General features: G+C 46.5%; 1 protein-coding gene across 1 annotated transcript in view; it reads right to left on the bottom strand.

Annotated features, from left to right (window-relative positions):
- Nucleotides 1-23520, bottom strand: part of QSOX1 (quiescin sulfhydryl oxidase 1) — a 93489-nt gene that overhangs the window by 20006 nt on the left and 49963 nt on the right. The window contains exons 6-8 of the mRNA XM_035122015.3: nt 11517-11662; nt 5038-5175; nt 3392-3521 (exon numbers count right to left, since the gene is read on the bottom strand). Of these exons, the coding sequence (XP_034977906.3) occupies nt 3392-3521; nt 5038-5175; nt 11517-11662 (414 nt within the window). The remainder of the gene's footprint in view (nt 1-3391; nt 3522-5037; nt 5176-11516; nt 11663-23520) is intronic.

Genomic DNA, 23520 nt, shown 5'->3' with positions numbered 1-23520 from the left:
CAATGGATTTCAGCCACCAGCCAGAGCAGCCAATGGTCGGGGGTGATGGAAGTCTAGCAATATGCGGAGAGGGAGAGAGAGCCACGGGTTCGCCATCCCTTGCTTAAGGTAAGACTTAACAGTCTTACAACTTGCCTCATCCATTAAAAAGCGTCAAAGTTGTACACTAAGGCACCTGCTTGCACCTTCCACACAATATAAGCAGCAAAGCGTGTTCTGCGGCCTCGCATATTGTGAACAGCTGCAACTTTGCTTCCATGTCCCCCCACTTCCATCTTTCAGCCTCTGTCCCCTTACTCTGCAGATGGGGGGGGGGGTGGAGAGAGAGAAAGGGACACACTGATGTTCAGGGCACCCTTGTTTCCATTCCTGCTTTTATTTGGGCTGGAGAGAATGGCATTCATTCGTAGCGAAGGTGTGCGCGGGGGAGAACAGACACACAGATAACTTGATGGATGTAAATTCTTTTTCAGCACCTATTTTTCCTCCCGACACCACCTGTCTCTTAAGGCACCCCCCCCCAAATCGCCCCGTCCTTTCCCATCTTCATTCCCTTGGCAGCATCCTTCCTTCTCTCGGCATGTACGCCGCCGTTTCTGTAAGAGACTACTTAGGCTGGTGACAGGCATTTAACTTCTGGGACGAGGCTCCAGCCAGCCAAAGCCTTGCCATCAATTCCCCTCCTCTGCCCGTTTTGCTTCGTAACCAGAAAAGAGGCATAGCGGTGTACTAGTTGGCCTCGCGTGATTCATGGTTTTAGCTTTGAAACCTCACAACTTCAGACACAGGAGATGTATTGCCACCAAATCGCAGAGAGGGAGACCACTGCAACATCCCAGAAATATCTGATAGAAGATATTTCCCTTTCCTTCCGGAGGGAAGGAGAGAATGAAATCACATTTCGGGTTGGCAAAAAACAGAGACGCAAACATTGCAAAAGGTGTGGTTTCAACTAATCTATTTTTCACCATCTTCCCTCTGGTGTTTGGACCCATTATCCCCACCTGCGGGTAGATTCTCTGTCTCAAGTCTTAAGATTATTATTGTCTTATTTAAATCAATCAAAGCATTCCTGACAGATGGCTGTCAAGCCTCTGCTTAAAGACCTCCAAAGAAGGAGACTCCACCACACTCCCTGGCAGCAAATTCCACTGCCGAACAGCTCTTACTGTCAGGAAGTTCTTCCTAATGTTTAGGTGGAATCTTCTTTCTTGTAGCTGGAATCCATTGCTCCGTGTCCACTTCTCTGCAGCAGCAGAAAACAACCTTTCTCCCTCCTCTATATGGCATCCTTTTATATATTTGAACATGGCTATCATATCACCCCTTAACCTTCTCTTCTCCAGGCTAAACATGCCCAGCTCCCTAAGCCGTTCCTCATAAGGCATCGTTTCCAGGCCTTTGACCATTTTGGTTGCCCTCCTCTGGACACAGTCCAGCTTGTCAGTATCCTTCTTGAACTGTGGTGCCCAGAGCTGGACACAGTACTCCAGGTGAGGTCTGACCAGAACTGAATACAGTGGTACTATTACTTCCCTTGATCTAGATGCTATACTCCTATTGATGCAGCCCAGAATTGCATCGGCTTTTTTAGCTGCTACATCACACTGTTGACTCATGTCAAATTTGTGGTCTACCAAGACTCCTGGATCCTTTTCACATGTACTGCTCTCAAGCCAGGTGTCACCCATCCTGTATTTGTGCCTTTCATTTTTTTTTTTGCCCAAGTGTAGTACTTTACATATTTCTCCCGGTTAAAATTCATCTTGTTTGCTTTGGCCCAGTTCTCTAATCTATTAAGGTCATTTTGAAGTGTGATCCTGTCCTCTGGGGTATTAGCCACCCCTCCCAATTTGGTGTCATCTGCAAACTTGATCAGGATGCCCTCAAGCCCATCATCCAAGTCGTTTATAAAGATGTTGAATAAGACTGGGCCCAAGACAGAACCCTGTGGCACCCCACTAGTCACTACTCTCCAGGATGAGGAGGAGCCATTGATGAACGAGGAGCCATTGATGAAGAGGATCCATTGAAAATACTCATATAACACAGGCACAAAGAGGGGGGGGGAGAGAGAGAGAAACTCCAGAAAGCACTTAGAGCAAAAGAGCATGCAGTCCGTAACATTCATATGCAAAGGTCAAACAGAAACGAAATGTATCTGAGCTATAATTAAGAGCTTTGAAAATAAGCGTCACAGACTGTACCCTCTTGCGTTTTATGGCCTTTCAATACCAGGGTTTAAAAGATTTATTGCAGCAAAAGAAACAAAACAATACAGTGCCTTTCAGAAGCCATGTTAACTGTTTTGTGGTTTTGTTATTACGACACTCTTGTCACAACCCCATGTGATAACCTCAAGGGAAAAGGCTTTGGTGGCAAAGAGGGTAACTGAGAGATTGTAGAGAAGTTTGGGTAAAGCGACAAGACTGAAGGCCAGGGAAGGAAAATGTATAGCAGAAACTCTGCTCCCTAAATGTTGAAGCCCACAGAAAACAAGGTCAAGAAGCCTTTTTCTTTTTTTTTAAAAGGATGGAAGCTAAAGTTTTCAAAACTCCAGATTCTGTGCTACATAGCAAAGCTGATACGATTCTCTCCACGTTTGGAACCACGGAGATGGAACAATCGTGACTACAGACAAACAAATGAGATCTGTGTCAAAATGTTGCAGTGCAACTTGTTCCCATTTCAGGCCTCCTGAAGGCGGAGTTTCAGGAAAGGGGACGGGTTAAAGAACTCACGACAATATGTTGCTCTCCTGGCTGTGCTGTAACGTGCTAGAAGTTTGCCAACCCTAAATTTGAAGACGTTGTAGCTATAAAAAATATTGTATAGCAAGCAGTTCTGCGGATAGGCAAGGAATTTCCCTCAAAATATTCCTTACAAATTCTCAGAGGCTTGAGGAAATCGCTTCATCTTACCTCCACTTTTCTTATTCTGTTGTGGTTTTGTTTTCAATGTAGACATACACATCCCATGTCTCAGATTTCCCTCAACCACAGACTTGATTGGTAAGACTCACCCAATCTGGTTTAAGACCTTTTTTCGTCCCTCTCCCTTGCTTCCTCTCTGTAGTGGTTCAACCACCACCGACATATTATGCAAACTCGCAGGTCCCTGTCAAAGCCCACACACACCCCTCAGAAAGACTTTACAAAATAACACTGTACTGATAACTGAGAAGTTATTGTCTTATGAGAAAAGAGGATATTTGGCATGTGACTTTTAAGAATAAAAGAAAGAAACCCGGAACAAGATTAGGAGCTCTCACATATCATTAAAAAACAAAGTCACTGCCGATATAACAGGGAGGCAAGTCTGTATATATGCAGAAGCTAAGATTCATGAGGAAGAAGGAGGAGAGGCAGGAAAAGAATCCATCAGAGCTCACCTTGACCAATACAGCCACAAACTGCTTCAGGGCGGAGAGTTGTTCTTTCTCGAGGAATTCGTATCGTGTTGCCTCTCTCCTTAGAGTGTAAAGCACTGCAGATTCTACATCAGCCATGTACAATTTTCTCCTGTGACAGAGAGAGAGAGAGAGAGAGAGAGAGAGAGAGAGAGAGAGAGCGCTCAACAAGGCAGTACCATGGAAGTTGAACGGAATCCGTTTCAGAAGTCCGTTCGACTTCCAAAGCGTTTGAAAATCAAAGCACGGAAGCTCCTGCAGCCAATTGGAAGCTGCAGAAACCCCGTCGGGTGTCCGGCTTCCAAAAGAACATTCAAAAACTGGAACAGTCACTTCCGGGTTTCGATCGTTCAGGAGCCAAAAAGTTTGAAAGCTAAGCTGTTCGAAAACCAAGGTACGACTGTACATACCGTGTTTCTCCGAAAATACGCCATACCCCGAAAATAAGCCATAGTGATAGGCAGTTTAACCTTAAACTGTACCATACTTAATAAAAAAAATAAGACATCCCCTGAAAATAAGCCACCATGTGTTTTTTTGAGGAAAAATAAATATAAGACGGTGTCTTATTTTTGGAGGAACACGATAACTTACACAGGAAGCATCAACCAGGTCCTTAAGGCTAAATCCAGCTAAATCCAGCTCCTCTTTCAGTCCAACTTTAGCCACAGAATTTGCAACAATCCACTTTGGAGAAGGGGAAAAGGGGACCTTTGCCCAACATCTCCCATTACCCCTTCGGAGCGAACCTTCACTAGAGCTGATGGCTGACACTCGAGAGTCCTCCACAGTCTCTGCTGTGTTGCAGAGGAGGCCACCCCCCATCCATTTGCTGTAGCAAAAACGAAGAAGGAAGCACCTCAACCACTAGCAGCTGTATTGTGGCATGCATTTTTGTGGGATGGGGCTCGCCAAAAGCCTCGTAGGTCCCAATAAAGTGGGCCCTGGAACACAAGCACCTGAAGTCATAATGAATCTCTTGGTTTTCAGAATGGCGCATGGCTTGCTTGTTGCCTTTGCAGCTCATCCCACCAAGAAACTTGAGCCTGTGCACCAGAATTCCCTCATGTCCGGAGTGAAGAAAAACGCTCTCTTCTCTTGGCCTAAAGGGTGGGTTTTTCTTTTTTCAGTTTAAAGGAATGAATTTGATCCTCCTCCTCCAACTGAATCAACATTTTCTGGAGGGAGTTTTCAAAAATTAGGGGCACCGCAAGGCTACTTTATTTCGAAAGCACACCAGTGCAAGTAGATAAATAGGTACTGCTCTGGCGGGAAGGTAAACGGTGTTTCCATGTGCTGCTCTGGTTTGCCAGAAGCGGCTTTGTCATGCTGGCCACATGACCTGGAAGCTGTACGCCGGCTCCCTCGGCCAATAACGCGAGATGAGCGCGCAACCCCAGAGTCGGTCACGACTGGACCTAATGGTCAGGGGTCCCTTTACCTTTACCTTTTAGTAATCAGCAGAGCTACAGTATTGCAAAGGAAGGGCCCTCGGCTAATGAGCTTGTGATGTCAAACCCTGACAGGGCCTTCATAAGCCATGAAGTGGTGGAGATGCTGCAAAAACAAAGCAGTGCTGAGCGAGAAGAAAGAGCAGAAGAACTGGAAGTATCAAAGGTGGTTCTCACCTGTCTATCACCTTCCAGGGCCCAGGTGTAGTAGGTGGTATTAAAGTTGGCGGCACAGTGGGCTTGAAGGAGTCTCCTCGAACAACCCCAGGCAGTTTCTTCAGGAAGTCTGTGTAAAGTGGCCTCGAGTTAACATGCCTGCGTGGGAAGGAGAACAGACCTTGAGATGCTATTTGAGATCATGGGTACTCTCACCCTTCTACCCAGCATCACACATCCATTCGGGTTTCAGAAACTCAGCTTAACTTGCACGCAAAGGTGAACCAATCTGGCCGCCCCTTGCATCACAGCTGCAACTCTTCCACATCACTACCAGAAGTAAATTTCAGATGTGGGGCCAAGGAATTTGGGACAGAGTGAGGGAGAAATTTCTGGAGCAACAATGGGCCTGTTTGTCCAATCAGCTCTCTATATTGGACAAACAGGCCAAACCCTACGCCAGGTATCCCCAAATTTCGGCCCTCCAGATGTTTTGGACTACAATTCCCATCTTCTCCGACCACTGGCCCTGTTAGCTAGGGATCATGGGAGTTGGAGGCCAAAACATCTGGAGGGCCGCAGTTTGGGGATGTCTGCCCTATGCCAAAGGATAAATGGACATAAACCTGACACCAGGAATCACAAGACAGAGAAACCAGTAGAAGAACACTTCAGTCTCCCAGGACATTCTATACAAGACCTCAAAGTAGCTGTCTGACTACAAAAGAATTTCAGAAATAGACTGGAAAGTGAAGTTGCTGAACTGCAACTTATTACCAAGCTTAAAACCATGGAGAGACCTGGATTGAATAAAGACACTGGATTCTTATCTCATTATACATGATAAAGCTGGAAGGAATTCTCACCCCTTGCTTTTTCCTGTAGAGTAGACCATTTGCAGTCATTAATGGTCATCAACAGCTATCAGTCTGTCAATCACCCACTCCCTCCACCCTTCTGAGTAATACCCCCCCACCACCATCTGACTATATATAAGCTTCTGGGGACTTCTGCTTCAGTGTACCTGAAGAAGTGTGCATGCACACAAAATCTCATACCTATGACAAATTTAGTTGGTCTCTAAGGTGCTGCTGGAAGGATTTTTTTTATTTCGTTAGGAATATAATTGAAATTAATAAGATTTTGGAATGCAAAAATAAAAATCATCAAACCACCAATTCTAGCATGCAGGGGGCCACTTTATCTAAATTACGTATGTAATTTGGTATTTGAACAATTGGTATTAATAATTTTATTATAAATTGGTATTGTTATAATGAGGCTATTAGTGGATTATGACTAAAAATGAAACAAATTATTATTTAAAAAGAGAGAGAAGGAGAAGGTGCTGTTGTTATGAGCTTGGAACAATAACCGTGGTTGTGATAGAATAATAGAATCGTAGAGTTGGAAGCGACCACAAGGGCCATCCAGTCCAACCCCCTGCCAAACAGGAAACACCATCAAAGCATTCCTGACAGATGGCTGTCAAGCCTCTGCTTAAAGACCTCCAAAGAAGGAGACTCCACCACACTCCTTGGTAGCAAATTCCACTGCCGAACAGCTCTTACTGTCAGGAAGTTCTTCCTAATGTTTAGGTGGAATCTTCTTTCTTGTAGTTTGAATCCATTGCTCCGTGTCCACTTCTCTGGAGCAGCAGAAAACAACCTTTCTCCCTCCTCTATATGACATCCTTTTATATATTTGAACATGGCTATCATATCAACCCTTTACCTTCTCTTCTCCAGGCTAAACATACCCAGCTCCCTAAGCCGTTCCTCATAAGGCATCGTTTCCAGGCCTTTGACCATTTTGGTTGCCCTCTTCTGGACACATTCCAGCTTGTCAGTATCCTTCTTGAACTGTGGTGCCCAGAACTGGACACAGTACTCCAGCTGCAACTGCCCCCCCCCCCGTGGCCCTGAACTGTTTGACTCTAGCTACCATCAGCCCTGGCCGATGGTCGGAGACGATGGGAGCTGTAGCCTAGACTTCTTTCCCACCGTCTTAAGATTTTCTGTGTCTCACTGCCTCTCACTTTCACTGGATTCCCCATGGAATAAATCTCACCCTCCCCATAGGATCCAAGAGGGAACAAGCTCCGCATCAGCCAGCCGGCCATTTTCAGGCAAGGCAGCACAGAGCAGAAGCCGGCTCTGAATATCCCGACTCTGCCTGCAACCCAAAGTGGAACGAAATGAGCAGGAAAGCTGCTTTGTCTTTGAAAGACAACTGTAAACAACAAACATCGTTAGTAGGGTTACAAGAAGTTTGGCAAGGTTAAATTTTTATCACTTACTATTCAGTATGGTTTTTAATGGATTTATTTAAGAATAGGATTTAAGGGTAACAACAAAATGCAATATTAGAGTGCAAATAAGAAAACCATTAGCTGAGGAGGAGGGAAGTCACAGGCTGAGATGGTCAATTTGTTTTTATGTATTATGTATGAGATAGGTGTCATGTTTAAAAAATATTTGGAAAATTTAATAAAAATTATTTTTTAAAAAAGGGAAAGCTGCCCACCGTGGGGGGGGGGTGGTAGTGGCAGAAGGCAACAGCAGCCACTCTACCTTCTCAGCCGCGTGCCTCCCTGCAAGCAGATGGTCAGGAGATGGCAACATCAGGCAAACAATTTCCTCCTCTACCAGCAAGGAAAACAATGGCTTTCCTGTTGGGTGAAGCTGGCATGGAAGAACAAAGGCAGCCCCCCTGCGGCTCACCGCCTCCCTGATTCGTTCTTAGGAGAGGGGCTTGCAAATCCCATGTGCACCAGTTAGGGAAGCCAGCTACAACACGTGTTGAATAGGCAACGGGGCGAGCAGAACCGCCTCCTCTCCGAGCTCCATTCCTCAGGAAGACGCAAGCCAATGTGCCCCTTTGCCTGCCGCACTAATGCCTTCGCTGCCAGGTGGACATCAATCAAACTGCACGGAGGTTTGGGGGGGGTGGGAGGGAGGGAGGGAGGGAGAGACCATCTGCTTGTTATTTTCATGCCCTATTCAATAGCAAGAATCCACCAGAGGGTCCAAGCCCAGGTTCTATTGTTCTCTGCCAGCATTTCCGAACCAGCCATTGTGTGGCTCCTAATGAACTTTTCTGCAATGAGAAAAGCAGGCAGAGGAGGAGAGCAGCTGGGTGAGAGGAGGGTCAGGAAACTAGAGCCGATCGCTTGCCAGACTTGGAACCCCATGCTGGATTATATTCAACGTTTCAAAAACACGTTTGTTTGTTTTTAAATCAAGTAAAGGCTCCTCTGCACAGTCTAGGTGGAGTCTTATAATCTGTAATCCATTAAGGAGAAAAAGACAGAAATCCACAACAGAAAATGAGAGTTCCTTGGCTACAGGTGTCAGCTACCAAGGTCACTGGGACAACAAGTATATTACAATATGCTTATCACAGAGCCCTCCAGTTCAGGTGGGACTATAGCTAAGTGACAAAAGCGCGTATTTTGCATGCAAAAGGTCCCAGGTTCCAACACAGGTATATCAGCGTAGGACTGGAAAAATCTTGCGAGGTGCTGCTAGCTTCCTCCGTCCAAATAGTCCAGTCTTTCTAAGGTCTCAAGCTTGCAGACAAATACTTTTAGAGGACTCTGTAGGTTTTCGATGTAGGAGGTTGTGGGACAAAACAGCAAGAGAAGGACAGACATGTAATTATCTGGTCCAACTGCCTATCCGTCATGGCTGCTCTACTGGTGCTTCCCATACGAACATTCCAAGACACATTTCACGCCCTCCATAAAGCGAGAGGCCTCCCTGCTCATTGGTTCCATCGCTAGGAGACATCCATACTTGAGAAACACCCAAAGGAGACATTCACGTTCCTGGCTTCAGATGCAACAGGATCCTCCCTCCAGTGGAGAGAGTTTGTCATGCAGAGCGCAGGACGGCCCATGTGTTTCCAACAAGCTCTCACATGCCCAAGCATCTGGCTAAAAACAGCCTTCGGCAATGGAGTTGCCGCAAACCTGCCCATGATCTGTACAGGAGGTTCGGAACCAATGTCCTACCACAAAGATCGACCAGAAGAGGGGATATCTAGGAATCTGGAAAGCTTTTGTTGTTTTGCGGGTGGACCAAATGTGACCGCCCACAAATGAAGTTATAAAAAACGGGGGGGGGGGAGAATCCTGTGGCGGGGGGGGGGGGACTTTGGCAAATTTCTAACCATCGTTGTTAAAAGGTAAAGGGACCCCTGACCATTAGGTCCAGTCGTGACCGACTCTGGGGTTGCGCGCTCATCTCGCATTATTGGCCGAGGGAGCCGGCATATAGCTTCCAGGTCATGTGGCCAGCATGACAAAGCCGCTTCTGGCAAACCAGAGCAGCACATGGAAACGCCGTTTACCTTCCCGCTGTAGCGGTTCCTATTTATCTACTTGCATTTTGACGTGCTTTCGAACTGCTAGGTTGGCAGGAGCTAGGACCAAGCAACGGGAGCTCACCCCGTCACAGGGATTCGAACCGCCGACCTTCTGATCAGCAAGCCCTAGGCTCAGTGGTTTAACCACAGCGCCACCTGGGTCCCTCAACCATCGTTGTTACATCGTTGTTATCTGAAGAAATGTGCATGCACACAAAAGCTTATACCTATGAATAACTTAGTTGGTCTCTAAGGTGCTACTGGAAGGATTTTTGTTATTGTTACAGAACAAAACCTAGGGGTACAGGGAACAGAGCCCTAGCTAGGTGATCTTGTGCCCCTTGCAGAACTGTCCAGATAGGACCCCCTAGCCATGGATAACTTAGCTCTTCTTTCCACCTCTCCTCCACCCATTCAATTCACCCTCTATTTAAAACCTTCTCTTATGAGGCAACAATCAATATTTTTATTTATAGACATATTTATGGACATATTTTAGCCGATTTTGCGCCAAGCCCCCGCCACCCCCTAGCCACTGCCCTGACAGGGAACAGCTTTCCTCCAGTGTAATTCAAACTAGGTAGCAACTGAGTGGAAATTCCCCAGGGGGCTTGACTTGGATGCCTTGAAAGCCTGGGTCATCCATTCCCTGAACAGCCACCCACACCAACATAAAAGGCAGAGCTGAGGCTCACTACCAAAGATTGATTGCAGAAGGGTAAGGCCAGGACAGGGGTCGCGGGTAGCTGTGGTCTAAACCAGTGAGCCTAGGGCTTGCCGATCGGAAGGTCGGTGGTTCGAATCCCTGTGACGGGGTGAGCTCCCGTTGCTCGGTCCCTGCTCCTGCCCACCTAGCAGTTCGAAAGCATGTCAAGTGCAAGTAGATAAATAGGTACCACTCCAGCAGGAAGGTAAACAGTGTTTCCGTGCGCTGATCTGGTTTCACCAGAAGCGGCTTAGTCATGCTGACCACATGATCCGGAAGCTGTACGCCAGGCATCCCCACACTTCGGCCCTCCAGATGTTTTGAACTACAATTCCCATCATCCCTGACCACTGGTCCTGTTAGCTAGGGATCATGGGAGTTGTCGGCCAAAACACCTGGAGGGCCGCAGTTTGGGGATGCCTGCTGTACGCCATCTCCCTCAACCAGTAAAGTGAGATGAGCGCCGCAACCCCAGAGTCGTTCGTGACTGGACTTAACTGTCAGGGGTCCTTTACCTTTATTTTTTAAGGCCAGGACAAGCAGAACACAACCATCTGGACCACAAGAACATGTCCAGTAACCGTACTGCACCTCCTATCAATAGCTGCCAAGTCTCCCGTTTTCCCCAGGATTTTTTTGTTTTTCCTGGTTTATTCTGGCGCGGCAGCCATTTTGGAACTGGGCGGAGCATGCTCAGAAGCGACTTTTGATGCTGCTCTGCCCAGTTCCAAAATGGCTGCAGTGCGACTTCTGGTGCAGCGGCCATTTTGGAACTGGGCAAAGCAGCATCAAAAGTCACTTCTGAGCATGCTCCGCCCAGTTCCAATATGGCGGCAGCGCTACTTCCGGTCTGCTATTTCCGGCCGGTCCCTTATTTCTCTGACAGCAACTTGGCAGGTATGCTCCTATCATCTCCAGTGCTTGCACTCCCTCCCCCCACAATCATTTCATGCAACTCACAACATGTTACGTCACATTTATGCAAATTTGTCTCGCATGCATAATTGATTGCAGTGGTAGAACTGGGCCTTACCCTGATGGTTGCAATTCAGAACTGTTCAGTAATCCGGAGTCCCTCCGACACAAAATTTTCAGTCTACTAAAGCAGAACCCCAAATCACTGCTATGCAGCAGCAGACTCATTTGCACTGGTCTTTAGGAACCATTAATGCTGAATGTTCCCAGGCTGTACAACTGGTACAAATAAGTACAGTACTTATTTCTTTGGACTCCATCCACACACACACACACACACACACACACACTCACACACACTCACATACACCGGCAAGATCCGTGACTGTATGGTGAACTAGGTTGTTGTCATATTTGAACTCCTAAAGAAAATGAATATGGATCATAAGAGAGTTTACGCATGCTAAAAAATATTCCTAGATAAGGAGGTGCGGGAAGAGCAGAAACTCACGCAGGGATGCTGCGGCATGAGCCATTCTTGACAAGGAGGGTGCCAGAAGGGAAGGTGGTAACATTGAAGCTCCTCGCGAGCTCCTCGTTGCTCTTTACGACGCGCCTCACTGCAATGTTCTCAAACTGGAGCATGTCCAGTGTTACCTACAACCAGATACCACATTTAGTTAGCGTTGTGAATAATAATAATAATAATAATAATAATAATAATAATAATTTATTTATTTATACCCCGCCCTTCCCAGTTTAAAAACCGGGCTCAGGGCAGCTAACAGCAAATATAAAACATTGATTAAAATGTGACTTAAAAACAGCATAAAATGCAAGATAAAATGAAGCATCATTCTAAAATTCTAAAATTCATTGGTCATTTTTTTTGGGGGGGGGAACCCAGTCAGTAGACATCAAATGATCACCAGGGCTAAGTGGCCAAGTTGGTCCTACTAGGGCCAGCAAGGAGACCAGGGAAGAATTTAAATGTGGGCTCCCAGAAAGGGTTTCTTCATAGAAGAGGAAAGGGGAAAGGGAATAGAGGATCAGGCTAATTCAAATTGAAGTCCAGGCGGAATAGCTCTGTCCTACAGGCCCTGCGGAAGGAGATCAAGTCCTGCAGGGCTCTAGTCTCGGGGGACAGAGCATCCCACCAGGTCGGAGCCATCACTGAAAAGGCCCTGGCCCTGGTGGAGGATAGTCTGGCTTCCTTAGGGCCCGGGACCTTTAAGCTATTATTATTCATGGAACTTAGGGTCGTCTGCAGGCGATACTAGGAGAGGCGCTCCCGTAAATCCAAATAGAGTCGGATTTTAATAGATGGACGCAACAATATATTTTTCTCCTCTGCCTCTATAAACGCTCGATCTCAAAAATCTGTTTCTTCCAGAAGTGTTGTTGGACTCTTCTCTGCTGTTGACATTTTACCTAAGCCCTGGCTGTATGGCACCCTCTCTCTCCCCACCCGTAATAATAATAATAATAATAATAATAATAATAATAATAATAATATTTATTTATTCCCTGCCCGTCTGCCTGGGTTTCCCCAGCCACTCTGGGTGACACCCAACATAATATTAATAATAATAAAGCAATAAAACATCAAACATTAAAAACTTCCCTAAGCAGGGCTGCCTTCAGATGTCTTCTAAAAGTCAGATAGTTGTTTATTTCCTTGACATCTGATGGGAAGACGTTCCATACACAGAGGATGTGGAAAGGGAAACAGAGGCACTTGCGACCTGGACCACCCCGGGATCTTGAGCATTTGGCAGGACATCTGTAAAGCGAAGTCTACGTGCGTGTTCAACATTCGGGAAACCTCATCATACAAGGCTCCCTATCACATGGAGAGACTATACGTGAAGGCTCGATTTTGCAAATGCCCCGCCAAACTTGCCAGTGTTGGGGTGAGTAGGTGCTGCAGGCCACTCCCGCCGCAGATGTACCATTTGAATAGAGCTCTGGAAAGGGGCAGGGCCACTAGAACGGCATCATTAACAGGAAGCCATCGTAGTACAATTACTACAAAGGTTAAAAGGATGCCAAATTAGTGGGGTGTGGTTTTAATGGCTGCTGCCCCCCTCCTCCTTAGAAAGAGAAGCACTCACTCCCTAGAATACCAATGGAATATTTTACGGCTTATTTGGCAGAAATTTACCCACATGCAGTATCCCGTAACACTTGAAATGGATACAAGGGGACAGGGAGAGCTTTCCCACTGCAAGCATTCAATGTCTTCATTCAAAGTGCATCGGAATTTTTAACTAAAGAACATTAAAGTGCCTTGTGTACTTGTTTGCTTAAATCCTAGCAGGTACAGCAAGGTATTTACTCAACTCTACTTTAAGCTTCCTGCCGGTTAAAGAACTATTATCCCTGATTTTTCTCTTATCCCCAGATCCTATCACAAGGGAACAATGCAGAAAGGTGAAACGACTGGGAGTGCTCAGCCTTCCCTTAGTGTGGTACAATAAACTGTATGAATAGGTTCTAGACATCAAAAATGGCCTTCTGTCCAAGCATTGTGAATGCCACGCATTAGCTGGACTTGTTTGTGACTTTCCCCTGAAAATTCTGCATCCCAGGCAAAGCGATTTTTAAAAACGATTTTTCCACACTTTAAATATGCTGCGCAGAAGTCCAATTTCTCCACCCAAGTCCTCTGGTTTTCTTAGAAATGGCCACCGACAGGCTTGTCGATTGTGTGCCTCAGGCCTTGTGTGAAGGGCCTTTCTGGCCATGGGGCAATCCTTTCCTGTCTAGCATAGGTCACACTCGTATGATTGGCTGCAGTGAAAAATTGCCCCCCAGTTAAGGAAGCTTTATAGTAGTTTTCTTATTTTTTCTTTGATTTCTGAAGTCCCCAAAGGTTCTCCCCCCAACAGAAAGAGAAAGCGTGTTATAATAGAATTCATGGAACTGTCCCAGCTGACTGGGAGACTCCAGGACCAGGGGGAAGAATCGGTGGAAGAAGATTGGAAGAAATTTAAAGTTTATTTAGAAAAGAATTGTAAGATTAGTAGTTTTAGCTAAAGATTTGGAAGTAAAAGGAGGTTGTAGAAGAGTGCTAGTTAAGTTTATTATGTATTAAGATTTAGTTAAGTGTAATTATTGTGTTGAATTTCAAGATTTAACCAGAATAGAATTGTATTTTGAGATAAGTATAAGAGATTTATAGTATCGATAAGTTATTAAGAGTATTAATAGGTTTTGATAATAAAAAGATTGGAATCAAGATTTGGAAAGTATTAAGGAAGTAATATAAAGAAACGTAGTTGGGAGGGAATGGAGGAAGTCGATAAAGATACGTGATATAAGATTGATTAGAATTTTTTTTTTAATGTAATGTTGGTATTTTGTTATGTTGTGTATGTTTTGTGTTTTCTTTGTTCTGTTTCTTTGTTGTGTTTTTGCAAAAATTAATAAATATTTTTTAAAAAAAAAGAAAGAGAGAAAGCGTGTTATAAAAGAAAACACACACAAATCTATACGGTGAAGGACTTCCGGCGAGCCAAGATGGCGAGCGGCACGGCAACGCATAGCTCCTGAGAGCAATCAGCCTGCCCGTGCCGCCTGGCCAGCCCCCGGACCTCAAAAACCGCCGAGATAGCCGCCGCCGTTGCACGGGCGCCCGGAGAGCCTGGTGGAGCAACCGGGGAGCCGCTGGAGGCCCCCCGGCGACCCCACCGGACCGAAGCTGAGGGCGCCCGGCCGGCGGCCCAACAAAGCTCCAACGCGGCGACGGCCGCGATCACCCACGGCCCCAGCAACAGCCGCGCGGGTGTCGGAGACACCCGGCGGATCGAGCGGAGAGCCGCTGAGGCTCCCCCGCGGGCCTGCCGGGCCGAAGACGGGAGCTCCAGTCGGGAGCTCCAGACCAGCAACCGGGCGAGATCCGGAGACCCCGAGGCCTCTGACCGCCCTCCACGTGGCGACCCGGAGAGGGCCTGCCTCACGGCCGCGGCCACTGCCACCGCTACATCAGACACCCCAGAGGGGGAGAAGAAGGAGAAAGACCCCCCCCCGGAGAGAAAGGCCCTGACCCAATAGCTTCTGCGCCGCCGCCACGGGGAGCCTTGCTAGGCACCGGCGCGCCAGAAGCAGAAGAGCACACCACCCCCATCGTCGCTGCCGCCGCCACCGCATCAAACCCCAAGGAGGAAGAAACAGAAAGGTGAAGGGAGAGGAGAGAGGGGGGGGGAAGGGAAAAGGGAGAAGAGGACCCCTCGCCACCCACAAGCCAAACGAGGGGGAAGAACCCCCCCCCGGAAACCCCCCTACCCCCTACGGCCATAGTCGCTGCTACCACCACCAAGGCCTCCATCGCACTGCTCCCCCCCCCAGGTGAAAACCCAAACCTATACTCCAGAACCACAGCTACCAAGTGGGAAGGAGGGAGAGGGGGGAGAGGAGAGGAAGAGGAGAAAGAGGCAGAAGAAGGGCACATAAAATAGCTGGCCCAGCCTAGGCCTACCTCCGCAACCACTGGCGCACCAAGAAAAAGCCACCCCCTGGGAGGACACCACGTCCCCTGGCTCTCTATTTTCCCTCTTACATATTGGTACTCCTATCCTCACCCTCATTTTATTTTATCTTTTACCTTATTTTCATCTCATTTTTTAAAGTGTTATCTATCCAGACTCTTATTTCATCTTTTTTAACGCTTACTTTACTTCATTTTACTTAATCCCACATACACATATTTCCCTCCTCTAACCCCCTCCCCGCATCCAGATCTTATCCATATCAACAGCATATTTGCCTGCTCAGTTGTCCCCCTGCTCTTCTCCTTCCCTCTCCCTTCCCCTGTATAATCTTCACTCTCTTTTCCTTTATTCACTTCCCCCACCCCCTACACCAACCAAGAGGAAAAAAGAGGAAAACCAACTAAAAAACAACTAAACTTAAAAACAACAACAACAAAACGCTGCCTAAACCCTCTCCCTTCCTTCCACCCCTATCTTCTCCTCTCCTTTTCTTTCCCTCCTTCTTTCTTTCCTTCCTTCCTCCCTTCCTTCCCTCCCTCCTTCGTTCCTTTTCCCCTCCTTATTCCTCTCTCCTTTTCCTCTCTCTCCCTCTCCCTCACTCTCTTTCCGCCTCCATCTCATCTCACTCTACTTTAACCACCATCAGTCCAGTTATTCGCCCCCCAACCCGGCGACGCTACTGAGACGAACACAGAAACCTTAAAGCAGTTCCTAAGCCACAGCCAGGAAGTAACTCAAATGGCTGCCTAAACCAAACGCTCTGCCAAAGCCACCAATCAACATCGCCTGACCAACTCAACAACAACAACAACAAAACCCACCAACGCCACAAGTCTTGACCACAACACATCACACCACAAAAAGAAACCAAGCAGACCTCAAGCCCCAAACCAAAACCAGCAAAGAGACCGAGGAGACATCAACCAAAGAGATGGCGAATCATGCCGAAGCCGCACAACCCCACCAAGGAACCGATCACCCAGCAACGCTAAATGAAATGAGAGAAGAAATGATAGAAATGGAAAAGAGACTAAAAACAGCACTGCAAGCCGCAGTAGAAACCGCAGTGACCCCCCTGAAGGCTCTTATCAATGAGCTGACCTCCAAAGTGATAGACCTAGAGAACAAAAATCAATCGCAGGAGAGAATAATAGAACAGTACCAGGAGGAAAACACACTCATGAAAGAAAAACTGAACAAACTGGAAACAGAAAATGAAGAAATGAGAATCAAACAAGCGGACCTGGAAGATCGAAGCAGACGCTGCAATATCCGCTTTCGCAACTTCCCCGAAAATGCAGAAGAGAGAAGTCCAGCCGACCTAATTGTAGGCTGGCTGAAAAACACAATCCCAGGTCTGAAGCTCGAGATACACGACCTGGAAAGGGCTCACAGAGCCCTACGAGCCAAGCCGAAAGCTGACTCCCCCCCCAGAGACATCATCGTATGCTTTGCGCGCTACAGGAAGAAAGAAGAGGTTTGGAATAACCTCAGAAACTCAAACAACCTCCAATACAAAGGAAACAACATATCGGCCTTCCAAGATCTATCACAAGACACCCTAAAACGGAGGAAAAACTTACGCCCATACACCCAGCGCATCCTGCAAGCAGGTTACAAATACCGATGGGGCTTCCCCTTCCGCCTCATCGTAACAACCAGCACAACACAACACATGGCAACCAACGTACCAGAAGCCAAGCAACTACTGGAAGACCTCGGAATTGACCTTCCACCGGAAGAGCAACAGGAAGACTCACCAAGCAACAGCCAGGATCAGGACCACGGCAATGAAACAACAGCAAACAAATGGACAAGAGTGGAACGAAAAGGAAGGCAACGAAAGCGACCCAACAAGACGTATCAATACAACCAAAGACGGACACGCACAGAATCACCCCGCCGAGGAGTCAGCACTAGAAACCAGACCAAGATCACCCAGATCTACTCTTCACAGAGGAACAACAACTACAACAACAACAACACCCAATGAAGCAACCGGAATACATCCCAAATCGCAGGACTGGTGATTCCCCCTCCCTTCTCCCCTCCCTCCCTAAGCTACAAAATTAGCTAACAACAGCACCCCCCCCACTAACACCACATCCCCACAGAAAACCCCCCAACACCAGTCCAGACAACCCCGACTACATTCCCACCATCCGACAACCCACACCCTCATTACCCCCCTCAGTCACACTAGGAAAAACCAACCCGTACAACGTTCAAAACACAACCCAAAATCAGGCAAAATTTGATACCTAACCTACAAAACGGTGGCACTAGAGCGTACCAATACACACACACCCCAAAAGATGTTGCTGTTTTCACGGGCAACATCGCCTTTGAACCTCATACAAGTCATTGGCGTCACAAAGACGCCTCAAATCGTCTCGCTGGACACCTCCCTTCACAAAAGACAAGGGGGCCGGCTTGTTCTTGTACATGCCCCCACACACCAGCTGAGACCCAGGACCAACCGGCTAATCGCCAAAAGGTCCAAAACTCCCCCAACAAACGCCTATATGACTACATATAGGAAACCCTCTACAACCTACCCTCCACCCCTCAACCCAAATCTAACTCCAACCCCACTATTCCCCTACCCAACACACCCTAGGTCAGCGCAACTCCAGTGGTTCTCCAAACAACACAAGGAGAGAGGCAGGACGACCCGGACGGGTTGGCAAGTAATCACCCTACACAACAGAGAAGCAAGATGGCTAACTTAAAAGCAATTACACTAAATGTGAGGGGGTTGGGAAACCCCATCAAAAGAAAACGCATCACCACATACATAAACTCCATGAAACCACACATCACCTTTCTACAAGAAATACACAATCCACCCAAAGGGAGCAAACTCCTGAACGACCCCCGCTTCAGTCAACAGTGGGTGGCAAACGGCTCAGGAAAAGCCCGAGGGGTAGCAGTGATACTCAGTAGAGACCTAAACTTTAAAGCCACAACAATCCTAAAGGACAAAAGAGGCAGATTCATCTTTGTCAAAGGGGCACTAGACGGCAAAACTAAACTGACAATAGGCTCTATATACGCCCCAAATTCGAAACAACTAGACTTCTTCCAAAAGACACTAAACAAATTCCTCTCCTTCACGGAAGGGGAAGCAATCCTGGGAGGTGACCTCAACCTAAATATGAAAGGCATATCCCTGAAAGACACTCACCCTACAACCTCACGGGCAAACCTCCTCAAAAAAACTCCCCCAATAAATAGGGACTCTTATAAATTACTAAAAATGCCAAAAAACAGGGGTCTCTATGACATTTGGGGTGCAAAAAACCCAGGAGACACCACTCATACATTCCAATCTGGACGCCATGGCACAAGGTCCAGACTGGACAGCATTCTGCTCACACAGGGCCTGATCCCTCTAGTAGAATCAACAAACATAGGCAACATCAAAATCACAGACCACGCCCCAGTAGAAGCCACTATTAGAATAGGAGAGGGAACGCAAACCACCCCATCATGGTCCTTCAGTCCCATCCTAACTACAAACAAAGAAATTAGAGAGAGGCTCACAAAAACTCTCCAGGACTACTTCAAGGAAAACGATGTAGACAATACATCAACCCCCCTCTTATGGGACGCAATGAAAGCGGTCACCAGAGGAGTGTGCATAAAAGAAAAAGCACTCCTCAAAAAACAAACCTCTTCAAAAATCAATAAGATAGAACAAGACATCAACATTCTCTCATCTCGCTACAAACAAACAGGTTCTAAAAAAATACTTAAACTTATAGAACAAAAAAGAAGAGAAATAGACTCCCTAGAAATCAATAAAACAATGATCAACATCTTATACTCTAAGCAACGCTTCTACGAACACGGGGGGGAAAACTCCAGACTATTAGCGAACAGATGTAGGAAAAAAGCACTCAAAACAAGAATACACTGCATCACCAAAAAAGATGGCAACATAACATTCTCCCCTAAAGAAATAACTTCAGAATTTGCAGAATTCTACTCCATCCTATACACCTCCCATAACCCATCAGAGAAGGAAATCAGACAATTCCTAGCAGGACTGACCATGCCTACCTTAACCGAGGAAGAACAGGAATTCATGGACAGCCCTATCACCCCAGAAGAAATAGACACAGTCCTCAAAAACCTGAAACCACACAAAGCCCCAGGTCCAGACGGCTTCACAACAGAATTCTATAAGAAATTCAAAGAACCCCTAATGCCGTACATGACACGCCTATTTAACGACATCATGAAAGGAAAATCCATCCCCCAAACCTGGACACACTCCAAAATAATCTCCATCCCAAAACCCCTGAAGGACAGCCTCAAAGCAGAATCATACCGCCCGATCTCACTAATAAACCAAGACTACAAGATATTCACATCAATCTTGGCCAACCGCCTAAAAACATTCCTATCCAAACTAATAGCCCCAGACCAGACTGGCTTCGTCCCCGGTCGCAACATTACAGACCCTATCAGGAAACTACTGAACCTGATTGAACATAGCAAGGCAACTAAACTCCCACTAACAATCATGTCACTAGACATCCTCAAAGCGTTCGACTGCTTAGAGTGGAAATACCTACTAGAAGTACTAAATAGCATGAGATTCGGCCCCAATTTCCTACAAACTCTAAAGCAAATATACTCCCAAGCCTCAGCAAAATGCAGAATCAATAACATGGACTCAAATACCATAGTAATCCAAAGAGGCACAAAGCAAGGATGCCCACTGTCACCTTTCCTCTTTATCCTGGCTCTGGAACCCCTAGCAATACGTATTCGAGCAGCCCCAGACATCAAGGGAATGGAAATAAAAGGCAGAACCTACAAACTAGGGCTATTCGCTGACGACCTAATGGTCACAACACCAGATCCCTTAAACACTGCAACTTCCCTAATCAGAGAACTCAACACTTTCGCAACAGTGTCGGGACTACGAGTAAACTTTACAAAATCAGAAGCCATGTGCTTCAACACCCCCCCACATATTCAAAGAAAACTCACCAACACCACCAAGATAAAACTCTGTCATACCAAATTTAGATATCTAGGGGTACAAATAACCAAAAACCTCAACAAATTATACCTACACAACTACAAACCCCTGTGGCAACAAATAAACAAAGACCTAAAGAGATGGAGCAGCATGAACTTCACCCTCTCAGACAAGATAGCCACGATCAAAATGATCACCCTCCCGAAACTAACCTACCTATTCCAAACCCTCCCAATCTGGATACCCCCAACCCAGCTTCAAAGATGGCAACGAAAACTACACTCCTTTATCTTCTCACACAAAAAACCAAGAGTAAGCACCAAATACCTGCACCTCCCCACCTCAGAAGGAGGTTGGGGGATCCCCAACATACAAGCATATTACAGTGCCAACCAAATACGACATATAATCCCATATATACTAGAAGATGAGACAAAACAATGGACACACCTTGAGAGGGAGACAATCGAAAATATCAGCACCACGGCATACCCACTCCTCCCAAACAAAATAAGGAAAATCCCCACAAAGCTTACCAGGTACACACAAACCATGTTCAGAGCATGGAAAACAGAAATAGGCAAACTGTGCCCAACCCCGTCCCCACTAATTCCCCTGACCTACCACCCAGTATTCCACCATGCAGCACAAAACCTCCAAATAAAAACCTGGCAAACCAAAGGCCTATATCGCCTAACCGACTTCTATAAAAACAACAAACCCCTGTCAGCACAAGAAATACAAACCAAACTAGAAGACACCCAAATACCCTGGTTGGCACAAAACCAAATCCATACACTCCTAAACAATCCAGCAATAAAATCAGCGGCAACCAGACTCCCTACAACATTTGAAAACCTCCTACTAACGACAAAGGGACACGGCAAAGGACTGGTATCCGCAATATACAAAATACTACTCAAAAGCCCCACGAACCCCCTAAACGCTATCAAACAACAATGGGAGGATGACATAGGATATGAAATAAACCCCACCCAGTGGACCAAAATGTGGTCTAAACCCCCCTTCAAATCCATATCAACAAAAAGAAAAGAACTCTCCATGAAACTAACCTACAGGTGGTACCTAACCCCAAGAAAACTAGCACTAATACACCCAGGAACCCCACCAAAATGCTGGAGAGGGTGCACCTCCACAGGAACATACCTCCACATGTGGTGGGAATGCCCCAAAATCCAATCATTCTGGACAATAACCATAAGAGAAATTTGTAAGATAACCAAGCAAGTACTAGAAATCACCCCAGAACTGGCCTTATTAAACATCTTTCAAGACAACAACGCCCACGCAGATTACAAAGAACTCATAACCCACCTATTGTCAGCAACCAGAAACATCATAACCAGACACTGGAAAGACCTGTCAGGAGCAAACATGGACCAATGGTATCAAGTAGTATGGGAAACGGCCCTACTAGAAAAACTAACCAGTAAGCTGAAACTAGCACGGGGACAAACAGAAGAAGACACATTCACCCCAGTATGGTTCCCCTTCATCACTTACACAGCCCAACAGGATAATGACAAAAATCCACCGTCAGCATTCAAATCAATATGGTTAAACTAACCAAAACACCCACCCAACCCACTCACACAAGAAACCAAAGACCACCACAGCCATCCAAAAATGAACAACCACACCCTACGCCAACCCCCATCCTCTCTCGGCAACAAAGGAGTACAAGCGAACAACAGAGAACCCGCACAAACAACGCTGACACTGAACGCCTACATATATCTAGGAAAACAGAAACATAGGCATCCCACCCCACCCACCCACCCCACCCACCTCTACCCCCCTTCCTCCTAATGTCTCAACAAGCAAGATTGATGTATAACAATGGAAAAAAAAATATGAGACTGCATTACCTTTGTAAACCAAGAAAATCCTCAATAAAAACTTTAAAAAAAAAAAAATCTATACGGTGAAGAAAGAGCCACTGGCCGCTTCTCTCTTCCACTGCGCATTAGCAGCCAATTTTCTCTAGGAGTTGGGAGTCGGGGAGCAGCCAAAAGGTAGCCACTAAGAGGAGAGGAGGCTGAATGGGAGATGAACAGTGAACGGCAGCCAAGGATTATTTTCATTAGAGGAACTGCGCTTGTTTGTTTTCTCTGCCTGTTGGTGGAAGGGCCTTCTGAACTCTCAACAGGTAGAGTTGTGGTGAGCATAATGTGTGCATACAAGACTCAGTGTTGAATGCGTCCCATGCAAACGGGGTCTTCTCTAACCAGTGCTTTTTTCTGGGGGGAAGCAGGGGTACGCATACCCCTAAACATTTTGTGAATCTAAGTTTGGCCTCATTGAGGGGCAGTACTTCAATATGAGTAAAACTGGCAGTGATCTACCCCCATTTTGGGGGTTCAGGTCAAAGTTAGTAAGCTTTTTTTAGGGAGGAGGGAAGCCCCACGAAGGGCTAAAATGTTGAACTTCTTTTAGGGGAGCCAGTGACCTACCAGTGATCTACCACAGACGTCCACTGATCACGATCTACCTGTTGAACGTGCCTGGTATAGGTGAAGCAGGAATGGCACAGGTGTGCCAGCTGTAGAAGAAACACTTTTACCCTTCCCTTCTCCAACAGAAACTCCAGCTGCCTCTGAAACCAGTTGCCCAGTGTGTGTGTAATTTTGCTGAATTTCAAACTGCTAAAAGTACTGGCACGTCATCTGACGAGAACATCCACAAAAGGAATGACAAATGCTTGCTTCCCACCTCTTTGCCAGGGATTTGCCCGCCTTTACCAGTACTGTATGTGCAATACTCCCAATGCCATAGTCATGGAAAACCTTGCGAAAGCTCTGCCTGGGCAAAATTTGTAAGGCTCTCCTGCCAGCAGGCAGAGAAAGCGGGCGTGCACTGAAAACCGTGTGCATGCACAATGAAAGGGGGTCTCTCTAAACATCCTTTACTGATCTCTTTTTGGGGCTGCTAACATTATCTGCTCCTCCTCCTCCCCCATTCCCAAGTCTTCAGGGAAGTTAACTGCAAAAGAGAGAAATAAGGGA

Source organism: Zootoca vivipara, chromosome 7, assembly GCF_965207765.1.
Source record: "Zootoca vivipara chromosome 7, rZooViv2.hap1.1, whole genome shotgun sequence".
Taxonomy (NCBI): domain Eukaryota; kingdom Metazoa; phylum Chordata; class Lepidosauria; order Squamata; family Lacertidae; genus Zootoca; species Zootoca vivipara.
The sequence above is the reverse complement of the archived record's forward strand: the minus strand, read 5'-3'. Positions and strand labels throughout refer to the sequence as shown.